The sequence below is a fragment of the Physella acuta genome, unplaced genomic scaffold, assembly GCF_028476545.2.
Source record: "Physella acuta isolate Inbredline_101_S28 unplaced genomic scaffold, ASM2847654v3 ptg002145l, whole genome shotgun sequence".
In the NCBI taxonomy this organism is placed as follows: domain Eukaryota; kingdom Metazoa; phylum Mollusca; class Gastropoda; family Physidae; genus Physella; species Physella acuta.
This window is the reverse complement of record NW_026733646.1, coordinates 23598-44783: the sequence shown is the minus strand read 5'-3', so window position 1 is coordinate 44783 and position 21186 is coordinate 23598. Positions and strand designations below refer to the sequence as shown.

Genomic DNA, 21186 nt, shown 5'->3' with positions numbered 1-21186 from the left:
TTTGTAATTTATTATCTATTGGCACGTGAAATGGGTCTTGTTAAAGAAACGAAAATTCCGATTATTAATTTTCTAAAAAATGAAGCCCTTTATAGAAATTACAGATGAATTTATTATGTGTCTACATGTGCGTGTGTGTGTGTGTATATATACATTTGAGTGCAAGGGGGTTTGATAATGTGGGACCACTTCTAACACACAGTCACGCACGCATACACACACACACACACATACACACACACACACACACACACATCCTGGCTAGCGATCAAGGTCGCTGTATGAATCAGTACGGGTATTCATTGAGGGGAAAAAATGAAAACATTGACTCATCTTCCACGTCTGCAAATCCATTGAATCGGTGATGTCATAATCACGCGGGTTTTAGTCAATTTCCGCGAAGGTTGAACAACCGGTGCTATAGGAAGTCGATGCCAATAGTTTTTGTCCGGAACTAGACGAATTCTAGGACACGTCGTTTTTCTTTTTTTTCTTTTTTTTCATGTCGGGTGCCAGTTGTTTTTTTTTTTTTGTTTGTTTATGTTTTTTTTTTTCGTTGGATGACGAAAGTTTACATCTAACCTCATTGTTCGGAAGTACAAGCAGTGTTTCCTTCAGACATTTTTCTTCGGGGTAGTGGGGAGGGGCTTGAAACTTTTTTTTTTTTTTGGAATGGGAAAGGGGTTCGGGCTTTATTTTTGCGGGGTAGTGGGCGGACACTGGTTGAAGTATATATTTTTTATATAAATTATATGTTTTTTTTTTAAATTTGTTAGGTGTTGGGGGAGGTGGACTTTTCTACGTGGGTGAGGACAACGTTGTATTTTTTTTAATTTTTAATTTTTTAATTTTTTTTTTTTTAGAAATCTTGTGTGGCTATTTAGTTTTAGGATCAGAGTTTGCAGTTATCGTCTGGACTAAAGTTAAATTTAGTGTAGCTATCATTATCTTTTCCCGTTCGTGCCCAAGACACATGGTGGGGCAGGTGAAGTAGAGTCCATCTGTTTCATAAACCTCGACATACAGGGGGATTGTGTGGTCAAAACTGTGGTTTAGTTTCCCTGGCGTCAGAGCTGTTAAGAGTAGTTATACTAGTCTACAACTTTAAAAAATCAATTAAAAACGTAGCTTTGTCTTACAGATATATTCTTACGTGTAGCCTTAACAGCGTATGTACTTGTGTCTACATGAACAAGCACTTCCGTCTCGCTTGACTTAAAACACGCCCATAAAGTTAAGTTGTTCTATTCGGTTTACCGTACCCCCAGTAGTCTATATATTTTATTCCCTGTATAATTAAGGTTATGCTAAAGATTATTTATAACATTAATGATACTGTTTCGTAGAGTTGAAGGTTCTAAACTATATTTAGTGGTGATCAGTGTTTCTTTAAGACAATTTTTTTTTATATTCCTGAAGGGGGAATTGCACTTTAATTTTCACGGTGGGGGAGACACTTGTAAGTATATATTTTCTATATAAATTTTATTTCTATTTGATCCGGGGGGAGGGGGAAGCATTTTCTTTAAAATTTTTATTTCTCTTTCATGAGGGGGGGGGGGGGGCTGAAATAAACTCTGGTCTTAATTATTATGGCATAGCAGATTGTGGGTTTAAGGCCTACACAATAGTCGGTACCAGTTTAGATTTCCTAATATGGGAAGAAAAGCTGATCATTCAAGCAGGGTTCCAGTATTTTCCCTTTTATGGCCGCCCTGCATCGTAGTTATTGCAGACCATACATGGATGTACGCCAGCGGGCATAACTTGCTCCCCCCCCCCCCCCCACACACACCCACCCAACCGTAAACATCTTAAAAAATCAATATTCGAAATCTCATGACAGTATTGTACAAGTAGAGTTGTGAATAGACAGGTGTGATGCGGTGGGGTAGAGGAAGAAGAGTTGACCAGTTTCTACAGGTAGGGCTAATCGAATAGGAAATAAAATTGTCTTTATTTTTCAACTGTGTAAACAAAGGTTGGTAGTCAAGGCTGCGGGGAGAGGAGGGGGGGGGGAATTAATCGTTACGTCTAGTGTAGAAAGAATGCATTAAAAACTGTTAGACGATTTATTTTAAACATCCTGCAACGCTCAGTTGTATGCCTCCGCCCACCTGAATAAAAAAAATGGCGCGGTTCGTAAAATATCCGTAAAATTTAAGTCGTGTTCTGGGTTTGACTGGTACTCGCACCATAATCTTTTGAGTAATTTACACCTCTAATTAACCCGATTTACTCAATTTACTGTGTTTCGTTTTGTTTTTTTTTTGGTGGGTTTTTTTTTTACATTTTTTTTCATCCGTCGATCCCATATTTTAATTATTTTTTTTTTTACTTTTTTAAAATATTTGAAAAAAATTCTTTAAAAAAAAAATCTTTGACCAACTTTTTTAAATTATTAAAAACAAAATTCCTATTCGTTACTAAGCCGAGGTTTTGGTAATCTATATATATAATTCTCTTCTGGGATCAGTTAGAAAACAAGCTGCAAGCGCGCCTTTGCAGTCCCCTCTCTTCCTCTCTATCACTACCACCCCCACCCCACCCCCACATGATCTGGTGAGCGGTGTTCACTCTGTTTACATTTTACAATCACAGAGACGGGTTTGGTGACGGCTATTAGGGGCAGATAATTTAGTTTGAAACGATTTTAAACTTAGAGGAGGTAACTAAGAGGAGGCTGCTTTCACGTGGGGGGGGGGGGGGGGGGGTAGTGTTTTTAAGCAAATATTTTCAATGGCAGCATCGGTACTGTCGAATTCACAAACTATAAATTACTGAAAAGTAGAAAAAAAAACAACTAAATAGCGGCGTATGATACGCAGCGGGTCGGCTCGTTTTAGATATTATTCATCACAGGACCGAGATGTAGCTAATAAAGTAAACAATGGGGACATTCAGGCCACGCCCTGGCGTTGATTTCTATTGTAATCATTCAAGCGTGTCGATCGCCCCCTGCACTATCTTCTCGGCGTTAAGCTGGCGCAGTCTTGTGGGGGTCAAGGACAGCGGCTTAACCTCTCGTGCGCAGTGACGTCAGTGGTGGTTATTTCTGAACTTTGGAACAAAAAAATGGCGTCATTTTTTTCCGAAAAAATGTTCAACAGAACTCTTTAGATTCCGTTTAGGCTTACAATATGTGTTTAATACACGTATATATATATATATATATATATATATATATATATATATATATATATATATATATATATATATATATATATATATATATATATGTATATATATATATATATATATATATATATATATATATATATATATATATGTATACATGTATCTGTATAGACATAGACATATATATATATATATAGTATATATATATATATATATATATATATATATATATATATATATATATATATATACATGTATCTGTATAGACATAGACATATATATATATATATATATATATATATATATATATATATATATATATATATATATATACATCTATATATATATTATTTATTTTAATATAATGCGGTAGGTTTACAAGTTACTAATAGTCTTAGAATAAAATACCATACATTATTCCATTATGATTGTCAAGAAGTGCTTGTCTGTAGAATACACAGACTGGCTCTAAAACAGTCATTGATTGGCCGCCGATTGTTTATTTACATTTGAACTTGCGCTTCTAGGCAACCACCGGTCCAGTGATGTAGGTCACTAGGCTCCACTTACACCAATCAATACCATCAATCCACGCCTCCCACGCTTAGCTAGCATCAGGCTGGTGATAATTATCTTTTGGTTTGTAGGTTACATTACAAACATTACAATAAAAACACTACAATAAAAACATTACAATATAAACACCGGCAAGTGATAAAGGTCTGATGCTGCGTCAATATTGTGAGATATAAAGAACGAAAGTTAATGATGTTATTATAGGATGTTAATTTGTAGGGCCTAATCTCCAGCGGGGCAGATCGAAGCTATGTTTTTATTGTTGGTATCGATGAATTGTACTTGACCCTAACCATGGTTCTAACTCTTCAAGTAGTGATGACCCCCTCCCTCCCCACAGCCTTAATGCCCCTAACCACCCTTAATCCAACCCCCAACTGTAATTCTAATCCAGATTCCTTCCTCCCCGTCCCCCCCCCCCCCTCCACACACACACGCACCCAACACTAATAACCGACAACGCCCATTAGGCCATATTCCATCGTCATGTCGTTTACTGTTTACAAAAAATAAAAATAAATTTTATCCGACACCACTTAGCCATAACCACATTAAAATTGGTGTACCGTTTTGAGCCTTAGCACTCCGTTTGGCAGGTAAAGTAGAGTTAATCTCATTCTGTTGCCAAAGTATCGTTTCTATTATGGGGTGTTTGTGTGTGTGCGTGTGTGTGTGTTTGAGGGAGGCCTTTGTGTTCAGCGTAAAAGCCAGGTACCAATTATGGCTGAGTCAAGTCGTTGAGCGAACTCGGGACAACAGGCTCATGTTTTCGTGCTCCTGTGCCTGGCCATACACAGAATAACCCCTCCTCCCCCTTTTCTAACACCAGCAATCATACTATATCTATTCGTTTCAATGTGGATCGTTTGCTTGCTCATTTTAAAAATGTGCAATTTGTTTTCATTAAAACATATTTTTTTAAAAATAAAATTGGTGATGTGTGTTTGTGTGCCTGGTGTGTGTATGTGATTTGGTGGGGGTGGGGCGATGTGTTTACAGTCGTTGCCAACAGCAACCGTCTGGCCTTGATCTAAACGTTTCATCGGTCTGATGAAATCCTCGCAATCATTGCAGGAGCTAGACCTTACACATGCCAGCACTCTAGCGCAGAACAAAAATCCAGAAATATTTTATACTGCTGGTTTTAGATCTAATATTTTAACTACTTTTAAACCCCTCATCGTCCTAGTGAGTTAACTAAATTGAGTGTATGTGAATTAATTATCTAACAAATATATCACGGTGAACTTTATTTCATTGTTTTAAAATTATTTCAATTGTTAGGTAGACAGAACCCAACCCCATTAACAAATCATCAATATCAGTCTGCTGATTGAGATTAACATATCAATAAAGTCAATGTAAGGTTAGCGTTAGATAAATTTAGTGCCAAGGAGGCAGTAACATAACTAACAACAAGGGTACGACTAATAGGAAAAGACAAAAAAAAAGTTTACTTTCCAACTTCCAACGTAATAGAGAAAAATTAAAGGGCGTTACGGTGATCATAAATAAATGCATTTAAAACTTGATAAGATTTAAATAACATTTTCATTTAAATACGTTTCAACTCTCAACTTTCTGAACCGGTTTTTACTTTTATTTAAAAACAACAACAACAACAAAAAACCGTTTGACACGTCATACTCGCCAACCCCTCAGGTAACGCTGGCTCAGTCAGAATCGCGAGACATCCAGCAATACGAACTCGCTTCCGATTGGTTGGGTTAACCAATCTAAAAATAGCACGGGAATCCCATGATATATACAGTGTCACAAGACCTGTGCAATCACTTTTTTTTTCACAACGTAAACATTAAACCACATGAACGAACGTAGTCTAAACGTCAGTCAGTTGTGTTTATGAATTTATCCGAACTAGATCTAACTGGAGACAATTATTCACTTTGGAAACAGTTGTTTTAATCATTTATTCTGTATACCGGTAAGGCAGTTATAATATTTATTTTCATTTTTTTTTTACCTAATGTGTCTTATTGATAATGATTTTTGCCACAGTAGTAAATAAAGAATTAAAATCGTTGTAATAAGTTAAAATGTATATTTTATTATAAATCGTGGGACTCATTTATATCAGAATGATATATGCAATTTTCTTCTTTATAATATCTATAAGGGCTTAGATCTGGATTGAAATTTTCGTGGAATAATCACTGTGCAGTTTAACGAACGGTTGAAATATTTCAAAAAAATCAATCTGACATTGTAGATCTATTCTTCCGCACGATGAATCAAAATCAATGGACAAGCCATCCATTAACCTATCAGTTTTCTGCTATTTGCAGACGGACGATGGGTGGGGGAGGATTAGATAGGTGTAATTGTACGTATGCTTTAGTAGGAGTTCAACAGGCATCGTGATGAGTCTTACGCGGGCGTCAAAATAACCATGCGGTGTTGGTGGTTGGGTTATGATATTGCGGTCATGGTTATGTCTCGGTATCGATACGGTAGTTGGGTTTCGACGATATTGGTCGATTCGATTTTTCCTGTCTTGGAGGCCCCACAGCCACGCCCTCAGTACACAACGAGCGTTAAAATTTAATGTCATTTTTTATTTTATTTTTAGATTTTTTACATAAGTACGTAACGTATACTATGGGAATTTAACATTCATGTAGCAGGTGAAGTAGAGTTTACCTGGTTTTTTAATTTTTATTTTAGTGACCCAGGCTTTCCCAAACGTGAGTCAGGTACCCATCAGAGCTGGGTGGACTCGGGGACGTCCGACGGACTCGAGCCCCTGGGATCCGAACTCGATTTAACGGTCGAACACTCTACCATTCAACCACGCCGTCAGCCTATCCTAACCCCCATACTTTGTTACTGACATTCATAATTTGCGAACATATGCCATTCATCCTCAGCCTAAAGAGTGCCATGATAAATAACCTCATCCAACCCCAACTGAAGGAGAACCGAGCACTGAGCTACGACCACCAGGAACTGGTCCCAGAGTTCCAATTTTTCCAATTCCCACAACCCACCGACTGCGATCACGTGACCTTGTGGTCCGACCCCACCCCCACCTCAGTCGAGTTCCTCCCGGAGACGGCCGGCGATATTGAAATCACTACCAGCTCGGCCACCCAGCCACCGGCATCCACCACGAGTGCTAGTCAGAACCACGAGATGCCAGAAAAGTTCCAGGAGTTCGCAGACGACGGTCAGCTGGGGGAGGAGGTCGTCATGCACTTTGACCCCCAGGAGGAGAAGATTCTAGCCGCCACGCTCAAGGCCGTGCAGAGTGGGAGCTTAACCCCGCTGATCAAAGAAGAGCTCAGGTGCACTATCCAGAGTCGGAGAATGGCGGAAGGAAAAGGGGAGCTTAAGGTGGAGTTTAAAAGCCCTCCAAAGAAGAAAGATGTAAGTTACATTCATTAAACTTAAAGCTATCTCAGTGACATTCATTAAACTTAAAGCTATATCAATGACATTCATTAAACTTAAAGCTATATCAATAACATTCATTAAACTTAAAGCTATCTCAGTGACATTCATTAAACTTAAACCTATATCAATGACATTCATTAAACTTAAAGCTATATCAATAACATTCATTAAACTTAAAGCTATATCAATAACATTCATTAAACTTAAAGCTATCTCAGTAACATTCATTAAACTTAAAACTTAAAGCTATCTCAGTGACATTCATTATACTTAAAGGTATCTCAGTGACATGTATTAAACTCTAATCTATCTCAATAGAAAGTGAAAAATATATCGCTTTTTTGTTGTTGCTTTTCTCCTGGAAAGAATAATAAATATCAACAGTGTGTACATACATGCAAATACAGTTACAATATACTGTACACTTACTCATATGCTTTCACGTATGGCTTACATATTCACTTACACTTGAACACACATGCACACACACCATATATACATACAAAGACTCACTCATACTCACTCATTCTAACTAGTGCACATACACACGTGCCCATACACATACACACATACATATACAAACATACACATACACGTACATGCTCATGTTCTCATACACACGCACATACATACACACCAACGTTTGCTTTTACTACCGGGAAACCCACTATGATGCCATAATGCCATAATCGATCTTACCCATTGAATCAATCAACCTAAAGAGAAGTTACTTCCATAAGTTATAGAAGGGTGTTGGATTATTTATCAGAACTTCCCACACGCTCGATCCCCCCCCCCTCCCCCATTCTGACCTTTCCGCACCTTACCTACACGTAATAACCACGCACGCTAATTATCAAATAAAAATAGAACAGTAACCAGCATCGTAAGTTGATGATGAATGATTTTTCTTCTAAAATAGATGACGGACGATGAAAGAAAACGAGCGCTGAAAAGACGACAACAAAATCGCGAGGCGGCACAGAGATTCAGGCAGAAGCAGAAAGATACCTCAGACTATCTGACAGATGTAAGTATCTGCTGGTCAAAGATATATATATCTGTGTATGTGTGGGTTTGAAGCGTGACCAGTGGTAAACTGAGGGTGGGTTTCAGTGTTTGTTTCAGGCATTCTTTGGGGTCGGGGTCGAACAAATAGAATTTGTATTGAAAATATATACTTTTACCCGTGCCCCCCCCCCCCTCCCGGGAGAAAAAAAGGGTAGTGTGATAAGGGGTAAATTAGAGTGGATTTTGGGTGTGACTAGGGGTAGTGTGGGGTGGGTTTGGGTTGGAAAATTTTAAAAATATTACTGCAACATCCCTTGCAGTTTTTTTCAGTCCTTTCACCCCCGGGGATGCACTTGATACTTGGGGGGGGGGGAGCGGAACATTTACATTGCTGAGGTTGCGAACACCGGTTTAATATTATATTTTCTATATTCATTCTATATTTTATCGTACTTTGTCCCGGCGGAGGGGGGGGGGGGGGAGGGGCAGTACCCACTCGATCAGGTGCCCAAAGGAAATCTTTGGTCCCTGACGGCTGATGTTTCATGTACCTTACCGGAAGTTACAAGTGCCCGACCCCCACCTACCAGGAAGTTTGAAATCCCCCCCCCCCCAACAAAAAAATGTTTGAAAGTGAAAGAAATCTTGCTGTCGACCCACTGGAATTTTTCTCATTGTCCCACCATTGGGTGTGTCTACGTGTGTCAATATACACACATATACACATACACACATACATACATACACACATACACACATACACACATATACACATACACACATACACACATACACACATACACACATACACACATACACACATACACACATACACACATACACACATACACACATACACACATACACACATACACACATATACACAGTACACACCAGTGGCGTAGGCAGGGGGGGTTAGGGGGGGGGGTCATAAACCCCCCTTCCATAGACCCCTTGGTATATATATATAAAGTATGAGGGGGGTGCAAATCGAAAGTTTGAGGGGGGGGGGGGGTGCAAATCAAAAGTTTGAGGGGGGTGTGCAAATCGAAAGTTTGTCCCCGGGTAAAAATTGGACCCCCCCCCCCTTGAGACGATCCTGGCTACGCCACTGGTACACACAGTAGTACGAATACAAAGGATGTGAAAATCATTGCCCTGGTTCTTTTTTCCTAATGTGCTGGGAGATACGACACGGCTGTGACCTTTCAACTCCAGATTACGAGATACGATTGTTTTGTCAATAATCTCCTATCGCTAAGAGTGGGGGAAAAAAACCAAATGAGTATTTTGTAAGACCGGGTATTGTGGTGAAGAGGGGGGGGGGGTGGTAGTAAGAGGAGGGAGGGTGGGGGCAGTGTGATGGTTATCACTATTGACATATAACTGTATGTGTAGATTAGTGCAATCTCGGATACGTATGTCTACATTAATACACACTTACCCGTGTTGTACTCAAGTCCTACTTTATCAAAGAGCTAAATTCTATAGTCCTATTCATGCAGTCATAGCCCTATAGCCCTAACCATTTTGTCCTACCCCCACTCACATTGTACAAAGTCCTACATATTTGCTCGATACATGACAATGTCCTCTCGATTAACATCATAGCTATACAAATCTTCATCAATGGCGAATTCCCGATTTTCGCCTCCATGTTCTAGTTATAAATATAATAAACCGCCTGGGGCGGAACCCCTCTCCACCCCTCCTAGCGACGCCACTTGCTCTAAACTCAAAATATACTGAAGTCATTACTCATGTTTCTTTTAGAACACGTTACACAAAACTAACACAGTCAGCAGCATCCCTATTACCGTCTACCAAGACCAACGTTAATTACATGTTATATAGACTATCAAGTCACATTCTTATTGTATCAACACCCATAAGGTCACTATATCAAGCTAACACTACTACCCTCATCATCAGCAACCTCACAACTCCCCCACCCCTGACCTCACCCCCACCCACGGGCAGTTTGCTCTCAAAAACCGACCCCAACACACAACTGTTCTGTTGCTGTTTTGTCCTGTATCGATCATTTCCAATACACATCGATCTGTTGAGACGTTTGATTTTTTTTTCGTAGCGTGTAACCTTAACGACTGTTGCGTGAAATTGTGCTGAGCATACTAAATATGTGAAAACACCCCCCCCCCCTTTTTTTTTTCTCTTTTCTTTGTTAAAACCGTTACGCTTCACTGCACACGGGTACTTGTAAGATTAGGTTTGGGCGGAGGGTAGCAAGGGGGGGGGGGTGTCTTCTTAAAAATTAACTTAAAACAAACACAAGCTTGGGGAAGAGAAATAACTCCGTTACGCTTGACCTAGTTTCAATGTCTATCCAGCCCTTTGACATTCCTAAACCACCAGCATACACGCACACAGACACACACACACACACACACACACACTCAAGTTGCGTCAATATGTTCAGCACGCGTTGTTGCACACCTCCTGTGCAGTTTAGCATGCACCGCTGACACGCTAGCACGTCTTCGACAAATATCGAATCAGCGATCAAAGCTGAGCCATAGGTTCCGCCCTATGATCAATGCAATCATAATTACAAGTGTGGGGTGGGGGGGGGCGTATTGTCGTTAAGAATTGCTGGGTACACTTGGGTTAACCGTACCATAACATAACCTGCGTGATACCACTTGGTGTCGTTATAGAAACCGACAATAATCTACATCCTAGTTCTGTTGTTTAAAAAAAAAAGTTAAGTTTCTTTCAGGTATTTTTTCGGGGTGGGGGGGGGGGGTATAAATTATATGCTTTAACCAGTGACCACCCCTTCCGAAATTTAAGTCCGCCCCTCCCCGACTAAGTGTTAAGTTGCCAGTATCGTACTGATATTTATTGTATGTAGGTATCGATGCTAAGGTTAAGGTCTTGGTTAGCGTCAGGCTAGGGTTATCTATACAACTAACAAAAAGTAATTTCGAATACGGCGCTAAGGACGTGTTTATAATTATAAATCAGGCCTTATAGGTACTTTAATATCTATAAAAAATGCTAAATCCAACAAGAGTTAACACTAATCTTTATCCTAACTTGTAAAGCTAAACAAACGATTACAATTTTACTTGTTCGCCTTAGAAATCTACGCGCGGTTTGTTTTGTTTTAACAGCATGAAAAGCCAGCCGTCAAAACAATTAGCAGTAATATGTCAATATGACATAACAATACACAAGTTAATTAGATTTGAGTCTGTCGTTTACGTATTGCAAAGTAATTTTTTTTCAAGTGAAGTATCCCGGCTTTATATATGATTGCAATGCAGCCTTCCAACGATTTCGCAAGGTACCCATTAGAGCTGGATTGGCTCAATTGAATCAATTTCTCTGTGCTATATGGCAGAATTAGCAATCATCGGCCTGCACCTGTGATACCATTTAATAGGATGACACCATTTAATAGGGTGACACCATTTAAGTGGTGACACCATTTAATAGGATGACACTGTTTAAGTGGTGACACCATTTAATAGGATGACACTATTTAATAGGGTGACACCATTTAAGTGCTGACACCATTTAATAGGATGACACCATTTAAGTGGTGACACCATTTAAGTGGTGACACCATTTAATAGGATGACACTATTTAAGTGGTGACTCCATTTAATAGGGTGACACCATTTAATATGGTGAAACCATTTAAGTGGTGATACCATTTAAACAGTGACAGCATTTAAGGGGTGACACAATTTAAGGGGTGACAGAACTCGAACAATAAAATCCTAAAATTTACCCGGGGAGGGGGGCAACGCCCCCAGTTACCGCACCGGGTGACACTGACCTAGTTACGCTCAGGGGCGTAGCGAAGGGGGGGGGGCGGGTGTGCGGACCGCACCGGGTGACACCATTTAGGGGGGTGACACCAAGGCAAAAAATAGCAAAATATATAGAGAAAAACTTGAGGGTTGGGGTGCAAATCGAAAGTTTGAGGGGGGGGGGGTGCAAATCGAAAACTTGAAAGTTTGTCCCCGGGAAGGGTCGCTACACAGCATTTCACTATCACTGTTGTACACAACATATCATTGTACACAACACATCACTGTTGTACACAACACGGCACTACATCGACTTGTACAACCACCCTAGATCAGCCCCAGCCCCCAATTGATTATCAGCTACTAACCCACCGACATGATCGCTTCATACAGAAAAAAAAGACGGACTAGGCACAATTATCCAACACATTGATTTTTAACTGCCACTACTGCCGTGTTGAAAACTGCTCAAGTTTGCACCGGGTGTTTCCGCTCTTCAAACACAATGCGTTGCTAAATATCCTAAACAAACAGTCCAGTATCTGATAAAATGGGTCTAGTAACGGCATATATTAATACGGTTATAGCCTATGTATTGGAACTGAATTTCGAGGGCGATATATTAAATATGTTCAATAGTTTTTGTTTGTTTGTTAGACGACACTGTTAAAAGTAGGCCTATACATTTTCTACATGAATTCTATCTTCGGGGGGGGGGGGGGGGCGGGGGGCGGGGGGGGGGACATATGTCCCCGGGCGCCGACCTTAGGGGGCGCCAAAATGGGTTGGAAAAATAAATAGAAATGTTGAGGGGGTGCAAATCGAAAGTTTGAGGGGGGGGGGGGTGCAAATCAAAATCTCGAGGGGGGGGGGGGGCTGCAAATCGAAAGTTTGAGGGGGGTGCAAATCAAAATCTCGAGGGGGGGGTGCAAATCGAAAAATTTTGTCCCCGGGCGCCGGGAAGGGTCGCTACGCCTCTGAATTTAGAAAAGCGTTGTTTTTTTCTGACTTAGATAATGTATTTAAAAAAAAGATTGCAGTACGTCTGGTTTGCTATCAACACGGATGTTGCATACATAATTTTATTAGCTGGGGGAGTTATTTCCCATGCATTGAGGTGTCAGTAAACATGTTACCTGGTGAGGTGGGGCTTTAAGCGGATGTCAGGGGTGTTTTACGTTTGTCACGGGTTTTTTTTTTACAAGTACTTGAGGAAGGGACCTCAATTAGCAGGTGCAAGGGGGGGGGAGTCTTATTAGTGATGATGATTTCAACCCCCCCCCCCCCTCCCTTCTTCTTGGAAAAGCTAATTGTTTTTAAAACACATTTCTTAAGTTCTCATTAGTGAGGATGATTTTTTTTTCCATTTCTTCTTAGAAAAGCTAATTGTTTTTAACACACACTTCTTAAATTCTTATTAGTGACGATGATTTTTTTCCCTCATTGTCTTTAACACATACTTCTTAGGTCACTAGCGGGGTTTCTTTCAAACATTTTTTTCTCGGGAGGGGGGAGGGAAGGAGAGGCGGACACTGTTTAAAGTATATAATACTAATAAATGATTTGTCGTTAAATTTCGTCATGTAACGGTTGACGCCCGGGTGGGGGGGGGGGTGCATTGCCCCTCCGGAGAGTTGCCTGAAAGAAACTCTGGTCACAACAAGACAAATACCTTCGGATCCGTTACACCCTATGATAAAGAGAAGGAGGGATTATCTACTGTAGGGTGGGGAGAGTTGACTACCGAGGGGGAAAGATTATCTTCTGTTGGGGAGGGTTAACTTCCGTTTAGCTTTTAGCCTTTTAGCTGCAAGTTATTTGCGGTCTCCGTGTCTGATAAATCCACACAGATTTTTTTTTTCATAAGACAACTTTTTAGTCAACCTACCCTTTAATCCACCACTGTAGTATATAGATCTAGTAGTATTTGATGGACGAAATGAAAAATCCAATTTTTTTTTAAAAGTGATGATCCCTCTGTTTCTTACGACGTGCTGATCCTCTAAACCACAAAGCAATCTAGTCGGTTTTTTTTCCTTTTTTTTACATTGTATTTTAATTACTAAAAATTAAACGTCTCGAGAATTTTTTTTTCTTTTTTTAAACATCTCGAGGAAAAAAAAAATTGTCATCAGAAAATTAATCGTCTCGAGAATTTTTTTTCTCCTTTTTTCTCCTTTAATGCTTTAAACATCTAGAGAATTTTTTATTTTATTTTGTCATCAGAAAATTAAACGTCTCGAGAAAGCGTCGAACAACTTGATTATCGACCTGCGTCGTTTGAAAGAGGAGCGGGACGAACTCCAGGCCATGTTGAAAAGTCACCTTCTCGTCTGCAACAACAACATCCCCACCAGCATCAATGTCGACAGCAACTTGGAAGTTTTCCTTCAGGGAATTCCCCATCCAACCAGCACTTGTGCGCACCATGCATCGACAAACGACCCGTGCGATTCATGCAGTTCGGTGTATTTCTCCGAGGGCGACACCGCTGCTACGAACGAAGATTTCCAAGTATTCAACGGCCCGATTGACAATTTAGAAATTAGTTTCGAGGGTTCCACTGCCGATGACGTAATAGATGTCTTTTACGAGGAGGAGGTCATTGGTGAAGATAATCTACAATCCACCGAAAATGGATTCTACGATAATTCTAGAATCCATATAGACTCTTGCTCCAGTATCGGGTCCACCTCCCCCTTTGGTTCCACCTCCTCGGAACATGCATCACTCAGCGACTCCGCCCACAGTCACCGAGTGATTTCCGAGTATTCACGGATCCACACGAACTCTTCTTCGTCGGAGATGTGCGAGACCACGGACCTAGACGAGGATTTCCTGTTGATAGACAGCTGTATGTCTTGACGTCCCCGCTTCGTAAGTTAACCGATTGCCGAGTCATCTCATGACCTCTGACCTAAATTACCAAAATACCCACGCTGAAAAAGCGAGCTACTGAAAAAATCTACTCCCATAGGTTGATTAGATCAAAAAGATATGTACAATATCAACACGTACATGCTATAAATAGATCTAAGTAAGCGTAGCAAGGCACTAATAAAATACAAAAACACACATTTACTATTTGTGACCTCAAGAAATAAACGAAACAATCTTATTTTTTGAAATTACAAATAGTACTTTGGTGTTTTTCTTTGATTTAGGCCTAATCATCAGAATAATAGTACTATGATGAGTACAGCTTTAACTGTTCTTATGTGCACAATTAGATATATGCTCAAAAATGTTTTATTGCAGCTAGATTGAGTTCTCAACAGATGTTGTACATTCAGATAGATCTAGATCTACTTTCAATATTTTGTATTAAAGTAATAAATTATGTACGCTACATAGTACATAGTACATAAATCTAGTACATACATACAAAGACGTGCACAATTTATAAAGGGGACATTTTCACAAGTGCTAAATTAATAAGTGTACATTTAGAAATGAGTCAGTTTAGAGTGTAAGTACACAAGAAAATAGACATACCATACATTTGGAATGAGTTATAGTTATAGTCTTCTTACTGTTTAAAAAGGGCACTAGATTATACTAAATATATTTTGAAAGTATACAAGTTCCATATGGCTTATGTCTTACTGCTTGAAGTAAGTACTGCTTGTCTTGCATAGTACTTCATGGGTACTTAATGACATTTCTATTGAATGACATGTGTATTGCTTGAATACCACATGACATTGTGCTACATGTAACACTGTATGCACTACCTCATGTCATGTGTACTACTTTAAATATTGCATGACATGTATAGTTCTTAAAATATTAAATGACACATATTGTTTAAAGCACCACAATTGACTATCCGCCATCCAGCAAATATTCTTTAAGTTGGATAAAAGAGCGTCATCTTGTCAAAATACTTTGATAACCACTCCTTGTATAAAGATATTTATCTTTAACTACAAGTTAGATTGTTAAATCAATGTTCCTGTGTTTGACCTATATTCTATAATGTCTTAATCATCATTGGGTCATAAGATATATGTTATACTAATTATGACCTAACAAGCAAGGACACAGGTGAACTGGATTTCCCAGTGTTCAGCCACGACATGTGATGTTATGACAACCACCCACACATATTTGTTTTTAACTTCACACATTTTTGTTGGTTGCTTTTTTTTTTTAAACTTCACACATATTTTGTCTAAATTTTCATCTACTTTGTACTTGTGTAATTTTTTTTAAAGCTAAATTTTTGGAAAACCCAAAAAAAAATTATTACAAGATAACATGTGTACAGTTATGAATATTTGAATGATTAACCCTTTGAGTCACCTACATGACAAAGGTAACATATTTTAACAAAACTGTGTACCAGTAGTTCTATGGTCTAGTTTTTTTTTTATACCTGGGTTTAACAGACCAAAGGGGGTGTGGCTGGTGAATTCATGTCAAGTAGAAAAGTACACAAAGCAGAAAAAAATACTTTGGGACTGAATTAAAGTGCCTTCAGTCAGCTAGAAACACTCCTCAAAATCTAACGGCTTTTTTAGGGGGAGATCATAAAATAATTATTGTGAATTAAACAATAAAATGATTTAACAATAAGAGTTTTAAATCATTAAAGAAATTCTAGAGTAAATTCTTAATCCTTTGAAATGCTGGAATATTATTTGAAAATTTAAAATTAAAATAAAGTTGTGGAAGGTTAGATCTGTCAGGTAATTTAAATGGAAAAAAAAATGTTTTAAAATATGAAACAAATCAATTCTTCTTTTTTTCATTTAAAAAAAAAAATTGTTATGAAAAACAATTCCGCTTCTTTAGAATAAATGAATATTTCCTGTTTAAATCAAACAGTTTTTCTTGAGGTCTATTAACAATCAACTAAGGTTTAATTTGTTTACGATTAGCCCAATTTTGATGAAACAGAAAAGTATGCCTCTGTTTTAATCCACATCTTGAGTTTGTTTCCATGACAATGTCATTTACTGTAAATTTTTTTTCTTGGTAATTTTTAAAAATTTGTATAAAGTGTTTTCATTCATGGCATTAATTGAAAAAAAAATCTGTAATAATGGTATTTTAAAATGAATGTAGAAAAATGTAATTATTTTTATAAATTTTAGCAGCCTCTTTGTTGCTTTAAAAATATAAAAATAGAATTCATTTTTGTAATCACTATTTTTGTATTTACTTCAAAATGTATATCAACAATGTAGGAAATTACCATCCCTGCTGATCCTTCTATGCTTAAATTGTTTTTTTCATTCAAAACTTTTTTGTAATGAAATTTTTCAGGTATTTGCTAAATGTGGAGTGAAATTTTTGAAGAACGATTATGAGAAAAAGAAACATTTAAGTTTGATGCTGCAGCAGTGTAGATTTATTTTTTACTGCCATCTTATTTGTCCTTTTAAAAAAGTGTATTTTTAAATAAATTAAAAAGCTTAGAATAATGTTTTTTAAAACATAATTTTTTATATTTACCTGATTGTATGGTGGTAATATTTATTAACCTATGCAGTCAGCCAAAGAGCAACTAAATACCATAACATAGGTTTATTAACATGCGCTAATTATTTATATATTTTTATCTTAACGAATGACGAGAAGAACATATGTCATTAACTGATACTTGTTCGTAACTGACTCTTGTTATTAACTGACATCTGCTCTTCAATCATGAGCTTTAAAATTTAAAAGATTTTTACATATGCATTTTTAGGTGAATTCAATGATTTTTTTAGGCAGAAAAAATACTAGTGGTTTTAATAGTTGAGATTAAGTTTTTATGTGCTCATTTAATGTTCTCAGTTGTTTTGTTAATTATTGTTATATCTGATAGGGTTATTTTTGTTATGGCAGTTTAGGTTTTATTTTTCTATACATCTTGTTTTGTAGGATTGTATTCCTATACTTTGCTATGTTGACTTGTTTTATGTTTTATATAATGTTAAGATGTCTTTATTTATTAGTAAAATGTGATACTTGAATTTGTTAAATTCTGTTTTGTTACACTATTTTGTTCTGTTATTTTAAAAAATGTACTCATTTTTATGTTCTTATCATAGGTTATGTGGTTTTGTTATTGTAAATAAATGGCAGTAGTCTAACCTTGTTTAATTGCTCAAATTTTGATAAAGGAAATTTACTTAAAAAAATAATTCATATTGCAAAGAATTTGTTCTTGAAAATATGACATGTATAGACATAGATAGACTATGATCACTGATATACACAATCTGTTTGTTTTATGCATGACATGTTGATTACTGGTAATTATTGTTTTTATACTGTGATTTCAAATGATGATTCATGTTAGCTGAAATGATTAGTGTTGTTGGTATCTTATCAAATAAATCATTTTTTGTTGTATAATATCATTGTCACTGGTTGGTTTTTTTATTTTTCCTGTAAAACTGATCTTTTTCAGTGCATAAAAGGGAGTCGCATTTAAAGGCCTTAATCAGGGGAGGGGGGGAGGTATTATAAGTTAAAACTCCCCCAACGCCACCTGTCATCTCCACAACATTCAGCAATTTATATTGGAATGAATTGAAAACAATAGATAAAGGTTTTCATGAAATGAAGATCTATATTGAATGTATGATAAGGGTTGGCGTGGTCGAGTTGGTAAAGCTCATGGTTGCTAAACTGAAAAGTCTCAAATCCTCAGGCACATGAGGCTCGTTAGCTGGGGACAGCCACTCTTCTAGGAGAGAAAACTCCAAAATCAAAACTACTGCTGCCTTGTAGTTTGTTCTTGGTTGGACGAAGGCTATGGAAGCAAATTCAAAAAGAAAAGCAGGCTGAAATCGGAGTCAATGGCCCATAGTCATTTGACACGTATACTTAATTGTGTTGGACGGGATCCCTTCCAACACTAAAATTAAGAACGAAGAAGAAAAAGAATGTATGATGGTACACTTTAAAAACTTATTGCATAATTTAAAATAATTTTGATGTTTAATAACATCTTTAAAACTAATCAATACACTTTTGTGTGAACAGAAGTTATATATTATCCATATAGAAGTGTGGTAGAGCATTAGAACTGATTAGAACATATTTGGATTGTGTTCAAATCCCTATAAGAACCCTTTTGTTACTGTCAGAGGCAGGGAGAAGGGAAGAGTGAATGAACTAGTTAGCTGGACACAGCACTGACAACATAGTTTCTTCTCAGGCCACAGAGGCAGATGATGTATCATACCTTATCTGCTCCATTAAACTCAATTGTGTGTTTTAACTTTTTATTTTATTTGTTATTTTTGCTTTTGTTTTAAAATAGTAGATTACATGAAAAGGAATGCCAGGATATGTAAATCTATATTTTAAAAAATATGGTTAGGTTTGGCTATTTTAACATTTTACAACTTTAGGTTGATATTTGAAAAGAAAGGAAAAAAAAAGAATTCAAGTCAGGAACAATAACCCAGTTTTATATTAAAATATTCAATTGAAAATCTATTCTAAGGGAAAGAACTAAGCCCTGTTTAGAAATTTACCTCAATCGTTTTGGTCAATAATATCAATGGTTTAAAAAAAAAAATTCCAATCAATTTTATAAAAGTTCTTATGGTTTTAGAAAAATCGATATGAATATAAAACATCTAGACTAGGCCTACTTAGTCAATGCAAACAGCGTAAATATAGTGAATAGATTGAATGAAACCATTTCAAAGGCTTACAATGGGAATATGTTGAAAGGTTTCAATGCCAAGTACGCGTGAATACAAGATCTTTATTAGAAAAAGTAGGTATAAGCAATCTAGTCTGTAGTGTCGTCTGCAAGAGGCAATGTGTCACGTGATGTGTACCACGTGATGTTGGTAATATTTTGTATAGTGTGAATCACACACATCGAATTCAGTAGTATAAAATAGGTAGTGTGTATCACGTGGTTACAAATGGATGGGCGTGGCGAACTTTTCCTGTGACCAGAGCGAACTAACAATTTTAGCCCCCCCCCCCCCCCCCCCCCCCAGCGTCAGAAACAGCCCCCCCCCCCCCCCTCCGTTTGGAAAAGTCGGGGCTCTTTACCATTTACCAGTAACATTTTCCTTAACAGTTTGGTTTTTCGGTCGGTAGGTTGACGCAAAGTGTTTCTTCCAGACTTTTTTCTACGGGGGGGGGGGGGGGGGGGGGGGGGGGGGGGGGTTGGCGGACAACAATCCGGGAGGACGGGGCGGACAATGGTAAAAATAGTAAAAGTAAATAGTAAAAGTATGTTTTCTATATAAATTCCATTTCATTGGGGAAAGAGATGCCTGAAAGAAACTCTGGACAAGTGGGCTGGGTGTTGGGTGGTTGACGGCAAGTGGGTTGACAGCTAGGTGGTTGACGGCAAATGGGTTGACAGCTAGGTGGTTGACGGCAAATGGGTTGACAGCTAGGTGGTTGACGGCAAGTGGGTTGACAGCTAGGTGGTTGACGGCAAGTGGGTTGACTGGTGGGTGGTTGACGGCAAATGAGTGGGTGGTTGACGGCAAGTGGGTTGACGGCTAGTGTAGTGGGTGGTTGACGGCAAGTGGGTTGACAGCTAGGTGGTTGACGGCAAGTGGGTTGACTGGTGGGTGGTTGACGGCAAGTGGGTTGGCTGGTGGGTGGTTGACAGCCAGGCGGTTGGTTTCTGACTTGGTGACGACTACGAGTCCTGAATTTATTGCCCCCCCCCCCTCACCGCCCCGTCCTATTTATGTATCACTATGCTCTGATGGTAGAGCATACAACAAAAAAAACCCAAATATCTCGTGTTCAGACCTAGGGCTCAGCTCTACACACCGTTCATCCAACTCTTATTGGCTCCAGGCTCACATTACGGAAACTTAATGCGGCTGGGCATTACGCTGACCAAAATATCCCCATATATGTCTTTTATAATTGAAACAGATGAACTCTCCTCCACCTACCTCGCGTGACCGTTGTACGAACGCGAAAAACTGCTAAAGAAATAAACGACAGAGATTTATAATTTATCCAAATCGCAAATTGAAAATCGTCACTGGGTTAAAACTGGAACGGATGTTATTTATAGCACAAACTGCAGATATTGACCCCCTCCCCTTTTTTTCCCCCTGCACCCAACGCCTCATTTTCAGTTGCGTTGCGTGACGTCATTTATGGACCATAGTTGCCCGCAGTCAAGCGAATCGACTGTTGCTGTATACAATTTCGGTTCAAACTTGCCCATATAACAGAATAAGTAAAAAAATACAAAAATCTCAAACCCGTTCACGGTTGAATGAACAGGACGGTTAACATACGCGCGAGACGGGCTCCAGTTATTACG

At 38.3% G+C, this 21186-nt stretch overlaps 1 protein-coding gene across 1 annotated transcript; it reads left to right on the top strand.

Annotated features, from left to right (window-relative positions):
- Window positions 1-5524: 5524 nt before the first annotated feature.
- LOC131932356 (uncharacterized) lies at window positions 5525-16602 on the top strand. Its single transcript, XM_059289271.1, has 4 exons — window positions 5525-5659; window positions 6603-7101; window positions 8051-8158; window positions 14148-16602. The coding sequence occupies exons 2-4, from the start codon at window positions 6616-6618 to the stop codon at window positions 14784-14786; spliced, it is 1233 nt and encodes a 410-aa protein (XP_059145254.1). The 5' UTR covers window positions 5525-5659; window positions 6603-6615; the 3' UTR covers window positions 14787-16602.
- The last annotated feature ends 4584 nt before the right edge of the window (window positions 16603-21186 follow it).